At 45.2% G+C, this 10,398-nt stretch overlaps 2 protein-coding genes across 2 annotated transcripts; both read left to right on the top strand.

Moving 5' to 3' along the window:
* Positions 1-418: 418 nt before the first annotated feature.
* Positions 419-5,823, top strand: slc7a9 (solute carrier family 7 member 9; the record flags this gene model as incomplete). Its single annotated transcript, XM_084437395.1, has 12 exons — positions 419-538; positions 1,347-1,494; positions 1,984-2,226; positions 2,422-2,547; positions 3,201-3,300; positions 3,432-3,476; positions 3,740-3,863; positions 4,255-4,358; positions 4,664-4,760; positions 4,906-5,055; positions 5,329-5,503; positions 5,765-5,823. The coding sequence occupies 12 exons, from the start codon at positions 419-421 to the stop codon at positions 5,821-5,823; spliced, it is 1,491 nt and encodes a 496-aa protein (XP_084293521.1).
* Positions 5,824-6,940: 1,117 nt separating this feature from the next.
* nudt19 (nudix (nucleoside diphosphate linked moiety X)-type motif 19) lies at positions 6,941-9,003 on the top strand. The gene is made up of 3 exons (XM_084436716.1): positions 6,941-7,825; positions 8,144-8,351; positions 8,724-9,003. The coding sequence occupies exons 1-3, from the start codon at positions 7,010-7,012 to the stop codon at positions 8,900-8,902; spliced, it is 1,203 nt and encodes a 400-aa protein (XP_084292842.1). The 5' UTR covers positions 6,941-7,009; the 3' UTR covers positions 8,903-9,003.
* Positions 9,004-10,398: the final 1,395 nt, after the last annotated feature.

Here is a 10,398-nt window from a genome sequence, read left to right as displayed (position 1 = left end):
TTGAGGTATCTGAACCCATTACTCTGACTTGGACTTCGTGCACTCACTCAGTGGATCATCAAAATTTATAATGTCCTGGAATCAGCCCCATCCCTCCAAACACTCCCATTTCCACGCCAGGCTTGCGTTTTGATGGCGGTTGCTAAGAAACAGACACCTCTTGTGCAGGATATAAAAGAGTCATTCCAGAGGGACGTCGATGTGACAGCTGGCGCGGAGAGGGCCCAAAAACTTTTTTTAGGATCAAAGCGAAGCAGCAGGGACTGTTTATCCCAGTTTGAACATTTAGCACCTGCAGCGCCTGGATGCCAGCTCACATGTTGTGTATGCATCAGGGTACCGCCACATTTGTGTGTGTGTGTGTGTGTGTGTGTGTGTGTGTGTGTGTGTGTGTGTGTGTGTGTGACACCAGGGGGGCATGGACGACGGCAGTGTGAGGAGGAGGAAGGACATTGTGAATGTCAGCGCTACCCCCAGTACGGACTCCTTCTCCCAGACTGAAGAAGGAGATGTGAAGCCCACGGTGCTACAAAAGGATGTGAGTACAGTGTGTGTGTGCGTGTGTATGTGTGTGTGTGTGTGTGTGTGTGTGTGTGTGTGTGTGTTTGCGTTTGCATGCATCTGCATGAGCGTGTGTACATGTCTGTGTGTGTGTGTTTCTGTGTGTGTGTGTGTGTGTACAGTACTGTATGTGCGCCTATGTGTGTATCTTGTGTGTGCCTGTGTGCGTGCGTGCATCCATGCGCACATGTCTGTATGAGTGTGTGTGAGTTGCTCAGTGTCTCTGTTCCTGAGAGAGAGACTCGGTAGAGTCTTAGGTTCACACCATGAGACCAACAGTAGCTCTCTCTCTCATTACTGCCCTCCAGGCAGAGAGGCTGCCCCACGGTATCAGCCTGTACCTGCTACTGTCACCTCCTGTTAGTCCAACACTGCTCTACACTCAATGACGCTCTTTCACTGGGTATTTCAGGGTTTTTCTTCTAAAAACTTGGCCTTTTACCCAGAAGAGTTCAGTTAACCTATTTGATTAAATGGTTTGTTCATGCACATCGATTCTACTGTAACTAGCTTGACAAGCCATTTAGAAAGTAGGCCTACTCTTAGCTGTCTGACAGCTTTTCATTATAGAATCATTGCTATATTATAAAATACAAATCATTCAATGAGAGAGTTTGTCAAGCCCCAGTGATGTTGAACTAAGTAAAAAAAGACCAAGTTGACCAAGCAAGTACAAACAGGGACATGAGTTAAGTGGAGCGGAAGCTGCACTTCTTAAGTGGACTTAAGTGGAGTTAAGTGGAGCGGAAGCTGTCATCGCCACTTCCTGTCCTGTCTCTCCGCAGGTGGGTCTGTTCAGCGGCATCTGTCTGATTGTGGGGACCATGATTGGCTCTGGGATCTTCATCTCTCCCAAGGCGGTCCTGGACAGCACCGGGGCGGTCGGACCCTCCCTGTGTGTGTGGGCTGCCTGCGGAGTGCTGGCCACTCTGGGTGAGGACACACACACACAAGACACACACACACTGACAACACACACACACACACATTGACGACTACAGTGGAAAAAACTCAATAAACACAACAATGATATAATTGCACCACTGCAGATAAGGAGTCTCTTGCACACAAACGTAATGTACATGTTTCGGTCAGTGACCTTCTTCAGGAGGTCAAGATTCAAGATTCATTTTATTTGTCACATGTAATGTACGGTGTACACAGTGGAACGTGGGGGGGGGGGTATGATATTGCGTAGTAAGTGGTTGTGTTATGTACACTAAGTATCCTGCTTCTCTGGGTATAGTGGTACTATATGTTAGATAGAGTCATTCAGGAGCCGGGAACTGCTCTGTGTGAGAAAGACTGTGTCAGTGTGTTAAATCCCATGAGACCTAAAATAGAGCGACTAAATGAACATGAACTCGCCAGTTAAATCTGTCTTTGTGTGTGTTTCGTGTGCTAATACATGTGTGTTCATAGGGGCCCTGTGCTATGCTGAGCTTGGCACCATGATCACGAAATCCGGAGCAGAGTACCCATACCTGATGGAGGCCTTCGGGTCGATCGTGGCCTACCTCTACTCCTGGACCACCATCATGGTCCTAAAGCCCTCCTCGTTCGCCATCATTGCCCTCAGCTTTGCAGAGTACGCGTCCACTCCCTTCTACCCAGGATGCAAGCCTCCCATTGTTGTTACAAAGTGTCTGGCTATAGCCTGCATCCGTGAGTTTTAACACTTGTAGTAATTTGTTAAAAACCATAGATTAACCATTGATATAGTAGATAGGAAAAATATTTCTGTACACACAAATTAGAGAAAAGGCACTTTTTTCAACATAACAAAGAACAGTTTTTCTACACAACTCTCTGTGTCTCGTGGTCTAGTGGTCTGCTTTTTTCCCTATCTACATTCCACAGTGTTGATAGTGCTGGTCAACTGCCTAAGTGTCAAGCTGGCCAGTTACGTACAAAACGTCTTCACGGCAGCCAAACTCCTCATCATCCTCATCATTGTGGTGTCTGGCATTGTACTGTTGGCACAAGGTGGGCACTCTCATCATTCAGATTCCACTTGGCCGCGATATTGGTATGAATGCCAGATTAAATCAGAAATGGCATCAGAAAAACAGCCTTTGTTTTAGGTGACAGGTATATTGCTAAGTAAGGGATAACGGCCAGCCTGTCATTATTGAAAAAATGAGCCCAACAGTGCTTTCAGACCCCTGAGGGGAAGCCTTTTAGTGTAACACACTGAAGGGCTCTTCTTTTTCTATAATCACCGGTTGGCCATACGCTATCCCGCTTATTACACGGCTTACCAACGACATTAATACTAATAAAACCACACCCTTTATTTCACCAGCGAAATGGTTCCGTGTGCCTGGGCAACGGCCGTTTTCAGAGATTGAACACAGGCTACAACAGCCAAACCGTTATTGTTTAGGATGTTCAAACTTTCAGACAACTTTCAACTGCCGCCCGTAGACATACAGTGTGTTGCTTAGCAGTGGTGAATTGCTTGTTGCCAGGGAATTATCGAGCAATAATTCACTGGTAGAACGAGCAATCGTCCAATCAGAATTGAGTATTTCAGAGAGCCGTAATAGCCATTAAAATATGCTGTATTTATGCAGCCTTTTTACCCTGAAGTTTTTCCGTTGTTCATGGAGTTCTAACCATGTCTTGTTTGTGTTCAGGAAACACAGCCAACCTGTCCAATGCCTTTGAAGGGGCATCAACCTCTTTTGGGGACATTGGGCTCGCATTTTACAATGGACTTTGGGCTTATGATGGGTGGTAAGACAATCGTCTTTCTGTTCTTATTGCTAGGTCAATATAACCGCAGTGTTTTATGACTTCTGGCCATTTGTTTGGTCTTCCAAGATTGACATAACACAGTGACACCTTGAACTCTTTCTGTTTCTCAGGAACCAACTGAACTTCATAACAGAGGAGCTGAAAGACCCATTTAGGTGAGTAAACACTGATTCTGCATTTGACCCAAGCTGAAGTCATGACTTGAAATCAAGTTGTAGTTATGACTACATTCAAATTATGATTTGAATAGTTATTGATTGCCCATCATGCATGTGCATGGAATATTTACAAAGCCATTCATTTCATTTAATACACATGTATAAACTCAAGAATTGAGGACATCAAAATATTTGATGATTCATACTTCAAAGTACAGGCCACCACAAAATCAGACCAATGTGATGACTGTCTTCAACAGGAACCTTCCCCTGGCCATCATCATCGGGATTCCACTGGTGTCTGTGTGCTATGTCCTGGTCAACATCGCCTACTTAACCGCCATGAGTCCCACCGAACTGCTCCAGTCTCCGGCAGTCGCCGTGGTAAAGGAGAACGTTGTTCTTGAGATACAGGCAGGCGCCTTTAGTGCAGCTCATCTCCGGTGTATCTCCCTTAGCAATCGCATGATGATGAAGAGGTGTCAAGTAAATCCATGCTAGAGTAACAGGTAGTGATGCACAACAAAAGGGTGAACCTTCTGTGGAAGATTCTATTCTTTACATGCGCCTCTACAGCCTAACAATCGAACAAGAACATAAACAAACCTAGAAAGACCATAGTGTAAAGCGTGATAGTGAACAAGACCAGCAAAAACCTTCAAAGAGCTATAGTCAAAATAGTGGTTTTGGATAGACATACAGAGATTCTACCTCAGTGAGAAGACATATTCATCCTTTCTACTCCCTTTCTCCTCTTCTCTCGTGTCCCCTGTAGACGTTTGGTGACAGAGTGCTGTACCCGGTCTCCTGGATCATCCCATTGTTTGTGGTCTTTTCCACATTCGGAGCCGCCAACGGAAGCTGCTTCACTGCCGGCAGGTGAGTTTAAGTTGAAGTACAAGCAGCCATTTTGTAAAAAAGCAAAACAAAAACAACAATACAACCGATTAAAGGTATCCAACGTGCCAAACAATCGCATTGAACCGACCGCGCTCCTGTCCATGCGCGACATTTGTTTTCGCGGGAATAACTTGATCGCGACAGTAGCCTGGCACGGCTTCCGGAATGGCGCGCCTTTGGGCTACGGCGCTCTCAAATACCTTGTATGAAGAAACGACTACTGTAAATATGTATGTAAATATGTATGTAAATGTGTATGTAAATATGTATGCGGCCCTTCCCAGGCTGACTTATGTGGCTGGGAGGGAAGGTCACATGGTGAAGATCTTATCCTACATCAGTGTAAAACGCTACTCCCCCGCCCCTGCCCTGATATTCAATGTGAGTCATCCATGTTTAATGAGCTCTTCAGTTTAAACCTGCTCTCTACCTGACAGTCCACTCTGTCTACATTAACCTCTCAGTGATGTTCCAGGACAACGTGACAATCAAGTTCCTGAGTCTGCTTCTATTCTTGTGACCACAGGGTGTTATAGCTATCTTATACACCATCCCAGCAGACATCAACAGCCTGATCAACTACTTCAGTTTTGCGCAATGGGGGTTCTACGGCCTCACGGCCCTGGCGCTCATCGTCATGCGCTTCACCAGGAAGGAGCTGAACAGACCAGTTAAGGTGAGACTACAGCTGGAGGGGGAAAAAAGCTTTTCCAGAGCAGATCATTCCTTATGGCAGAAATGTTGTATTCTTATAGTCAAATTTAAGCCTCAATCTTTGTCAAGTTTTGTGAGTAATTCACTGCCCCAAATATTTAAGTGTATCACCAAATATTTACAGTAAAGTATATTACAATTATGTATAGTTCACCGTTCACAAACAATGACTTTAATTCGAAGTATTACATGCAGTAACAGGTTGAAAATGACTAACATCCCGGTGTTCGCCCAGATTCCGATAGTCATCGCCATCTTGGTAGTGATGGTGTCCTGCTACTTGGTCTTGGCCCCCATTATTGATCAGCCAGAGCTGGAATATCTCTACTGCACCGTATTCATCCTCAGTGGCCTGATCCTTTACTTCCCCTTCGTCCACCGCAAGTTCAGCTGGACACGCACACTCATGAGTAAGTGTGAATTCTTGACACATGGATAATATCTGGTCAGTAACTATGGCTAATAACTGGGCTCTTTCATAACAGACTTGATCTTTTTAGAGGCTGCCACATTTTAAATCTCAGTCATACCCTGGTTTGTGCTAGGATTGTTCCAGTCTTTCCGAAATTCATTAACTCAGAGATCCAGACTGATCCCTAACATATGGCGGCTGTAGAGGTCATGTGATTGGTCTAATTTAACCTTTAACCTTTAATCTGTGACCCCGGCAGGGCCTATCACCATGCACCTGCAGCTGCTCATGGAAGTTGTGCCCCCAGAGAAAATTTAATAAGGAAAAGGCTTGGACATGAAAAAAAGACATGGACAAATAGCCTATCTAGGCTACCTTCCCATGGAACAGAATGCCAGGACAGATGTATAGGCTAGCTCTCATGCTGGATGCTACAGGGATACCTCTTGGAACTGAAATGAATGTAGGCTACATGAGGCTACGTTGACTAGCTTGCCACAACCGTTCCCTCTGGTTTGGAATTTGGCTTCTTTGCTGTCGGTGCTTTTTTAAATTGGCAGCAGACTGGTCTGTATAAATGAACCTCTCAGGAAGAAACCAAACTCTTTTAAGATTGCATGTGGCTGTAGAGTTTTCATTTTAAAATCTTTCATTTTTAGCATGTTAATGTGTATTTTGTCTGCATGGCAGCATGTGAGCAATGTTTGTCAAAAAAGACCATTTATCCTATTGACCTGCAGAATCTGTAAGCCCACAGTTGCAGTTTAACAGCCAATTGATCTTTGCATACAGTTTTCCTGTGGTGTTTTCTGTTTCTTGTTTTGCGATTGCTTTGTATCTAGATTGTACGCAGGGCTGCCAAGTTTGACCAAAGGTTTGGAGTGAGATTTTTTCACTTAGCCATAACCCCCTCCTCAACCCAACCCCCCTCCAGACGGCTCTCTCTCACCCTGCTAGGTAGATTTGAGTAGCCTTCTTTGAACACAAAGAAGGACTGGGAGGCGAGAAGAGCATTCCTTCAAGTAATTTCAAAATAAGGGTCCCATGAACATTGAACTGTTAGTATTTAGGGGTTGGTCATTTCTCCGCGTGAGAATTGTGAAGTGTGGCGTGTGAGCGTGAGAATAGGCTGAAATGTGTGAGACTTGGCAGCCCTGATTGTATGTATTGCATATGTTGCTCCTATTACAATTTTGACTATATTAAAGGACTGAAATAGCAACAGACCCAGACACACATAATTGATATGGAAACCAACCATCAACCATTAACCAACCGAATTCTAGGCTGGCATACCCCTTTACACTCTCTCATGGTCGAGTAGTCAGCCAATTCGTTAGGTGGCGCTATTAGCTTACGTATGACCAAGGTAGCACGGTTACCTTCCTTGTCCTTCCTCGATCTTCCTGTCCGGTGATTTTCGACATAACAAAACCAAAACCCATGTAGGTGTTGTGGTCAGTTGTGATTTCTCGTCCTTTGACGAATGAAATGATACAATAGTATGCTACGATCAACTCCGAAGATGAATACAGCTCTGAAACACTGGAAGGAGGCAGCTACTGTCATATTAGCTGCTGGGACGAGGCATAAACTTCCAGATAGTTTGTCTAGGTGTGTCGATAAAACAACCTCTGTACCCCTGGAGATTGACGGGCTGTCAAACTTGCCCCACAAGTCAGCCTTCGACTATGATGTTTTGATGTTGAAACGAAGTGGTAAAAGTGGCTTCATGCCTAATGCATATGTCTTTCCCGGTGGTCTTGTGGACTCCTCTGATTTCTCAAGCGACTGGCTCGACGTTTTTAAGGCATCTCGGCGGTCTCCAAACTTTGGCTTGGTAACTGTCAAGCAGCCACCAGAAACGAGACCCCCCATTTTCGCCACGGACAGAGTGAAACTGGGGTCTCCCATCCCAGGCGACGTCGCATTCCGAATCTGCGCTGTCAGGGAAACCTTCGAAGAATCAGGCGTGCTCCTGGTCGTTCCCAAAGAAGAGGAAAGTCGGTTGTTAGAGAGCATCGTTAATAAGGGCGGCGGTGGTCAAACTCGGGTCACGTCATTGACACGGTTACACCAGGTCTGTGAGGAGAAAGAGCTGGCTAGATGGAGAGTGCTGGTGAACCAGAACCCAGGTAACTTCATCAGGATGTGCAGAGAGCTGGAGTGTCTGCCCAACATCTGGGCCCTGCACGAGTGGGGGAACTGGCTGACCCCTACCGCCACGTACCAGAAGCGGTACGACACGGCCTTCTTCATCTGCTGCTTGCAAGAGACACCCCACACCCTCCAGGACCAGAAGGAGATTGTGCACTTTAAGGTGATTCCCTAGTTTAGTTTAATGAATGTGTCTTATTATAGTTTGTAGTTTTTATCACTGTATTACTGAACTGTAGGCTATAAAATATATTTCTGACGAAACTACTGCAGTCGGAAAGAAACTGCTTTTGTGATGAGAGGTTTTGGTCCTGATGGACCGCAGCCTCCTGCCGGAGGGGAGTAGTCCAAAGAGTTTGTGTCCGGGCTGGGAGGGGTCGGCCACGATCTTCCTTGCCCTCTCCAGGGCCCCGGAGGCGTGCAGGTAACAGGAAGTTCTAGCAGAAAACAAACCTCTCCGGCATCTCTGTCTGTATTTCAGTGGTCCACCCCCTCAGAGATACTCCACAGCTACCAGACCCGTGAGATGTGGATAGCACCGCCACAGTTCTACGACCTCAGACGCATGTGCCAGCAGCCCTCCCTAAGCGAGTTGCACCGTTTTGCCTGTCAGCGCGCCACAGAGGGCTGTGAGCAGTGGCTGCCTGTCCGCCTGGTGACTGACAACAACTTCATATCACTCCTGCCAGGTATCAGCTACCCCCAACCACCCCCCCCCCACTAACATCATGAGACAATGCTGTCCTATCAGATAGCTCAATCCAGGGTTAGGGTTAGATTACAGAGGCTGTGTGTAGCAACATAGCTATTAGTAGTACGTACTTTATTGATCCCTGTGAGAAATTGCATTGTACAGCAAAGGACAATAAAGAAGCACAATCAAGACCAAATACAAATGTTCAATTAAAAACTACTACTAATACTAGCAATGAAATGCTAGAATAAAGCATTAGCTACCTACTGTACCTTCTATATTTACAGTAAGTAGACTGAAGTTCATTTTTATTGCGTGCGTGCGTGCGTGTGTGTGTGCGTGCGTGCGTGCCTCCATTTCTCCACAGGTGACTTGCTTTATCCAGAGAATGACACGGGTCAAGTTGTCTTGAACACAGAGAGCTCAGTGTTCCACCGCATCGTGTTGACAGACCCCTACAATGCTGCCGTCCTCGTCACCATCACGCCCAAGTACAACCACTTGCTGCCCTTCCAATCTTCATCCCTACGACACAGTCAGCTCTGACCGCGGGGCGCCCTCTACAGGCCTTGTACTGTAGCTGTCCACCTGGGCTGACTGGAAACCTGCCAAACTCCTCTCTTCTGTAGACATTACCGTAAATGGATCTAGCCACCCCATGTATGGTTTGTATATAAAAACGTTTAAAGAGTGAAAAATATACATTTGTGTCCTTATTTTGATTTGAGCTGCTTTCATTAATATTGATGGAAACAAATGCATGTGAATGTGTTTTGGATTTATTACATTGCAATTAGTCTTGTACTGATTATTTTAAAATGTAGATACTTTGGGGACAATTTACGTGATTTTAAACTAAGTATATATCATTATATAAATAATATCTCCAGTTCGAAACCGGGCAGAATCAACGTTTTTTAAGTTCACTATTTTCTGATAGCTAACTAGATCATGAACTAGATGGGTTACTGAGATTAAATGGCCTCGTTAGAATACTCTGAACGTGTCCTTCCTTATTTCCTTGTTTTAATAAATCATAGATCTGAGGTAATCTTTATCCTGAGAAAGGGGGGGGGGGTTCCCATCAATGCAGTCTATCTGGATTGATGGGAACTGTACATCAGAAATTCAACATGCCAAAGGCAATGACGGTTCTCTTCTACACCTACAGTACATCATTGAGTCCATCCTCACTTCCTCCATCACCATCTGGTTCTCAGCCACAACAGACAAAGGCAGACTGCAGCACATCATCCGCTCTGCTGAGAGGGTGATCGGTTGTACACTGCCATCCCTTCAGGACCAGCAAGGACCGGCCTATAAGATCATATCTGACTCCTCACATCCCAGTCACGGTCTCTTTGAACCACTCCCCTCTTGCAGGAGACTGCGGTCCATTGGGACCGGGTCTACATGCCACAAAAACAGCTTCTTTCCCACGGCCATCAGACTCATTAACAAGGCTCGTGTCCCTCCACACACTGAGGCCCAATCTCAAACCACCCCCTAAGCCCTCGCCGAATAAAAAAAATCGCAGAATATGGTGTCAAAAGATACAACCAAGTGATACAATCACTTTATCCCTAGATCACTTGACTTGTAGCAAACTCTTAAAAGCCTGTATTCATAGCCAACATAAAATAAATCTAAATAGGCCTAGGTCTACGTCAAATGTAGATCATATATTCCATTATTTACAGGGACAATGGAACAGACAAAGCAGCTGATTAGGCTGCGATATGCAAATGCCTCTACACAAAAGAAGGAATGCTGCCAAAGAGGCATGGGAGTAAGTTATTAATTAATTTATGTATTTGTCTCAGGACAGTGTTATAATATTCATTTAATTAGAGTTAATTTGCAAAAACATTTGTGTTTGGATTTTTGACCATTTCTCATCATACATGGATTTAATTATAGTGATTTATATTTGTATTATAAATCATCAACATTTTCCCATAAATCAACTAAACATGCCATGGTGACGGCCCTGTCCCAGTCGGTTCCGGTGGAGTAGGGAGTCCGTCCCACATTTGGCTTTC

This window comes from Borostomias antarcticus (assembly GCF_949987555.1).
Source record: "Borostomias antarcticus genome assembly, chromosome: 4".
NCBI lineage: Eukaryota > Metazoa > Chordata > Actinopteri > Stomiiformes > Stomiidae > Borostomias > Borostomias antarcticus.
Note: the sequence above shows the minus strand (reverse complement) of the source record. Positions and strands in the feature narration are given on the sequence as shown.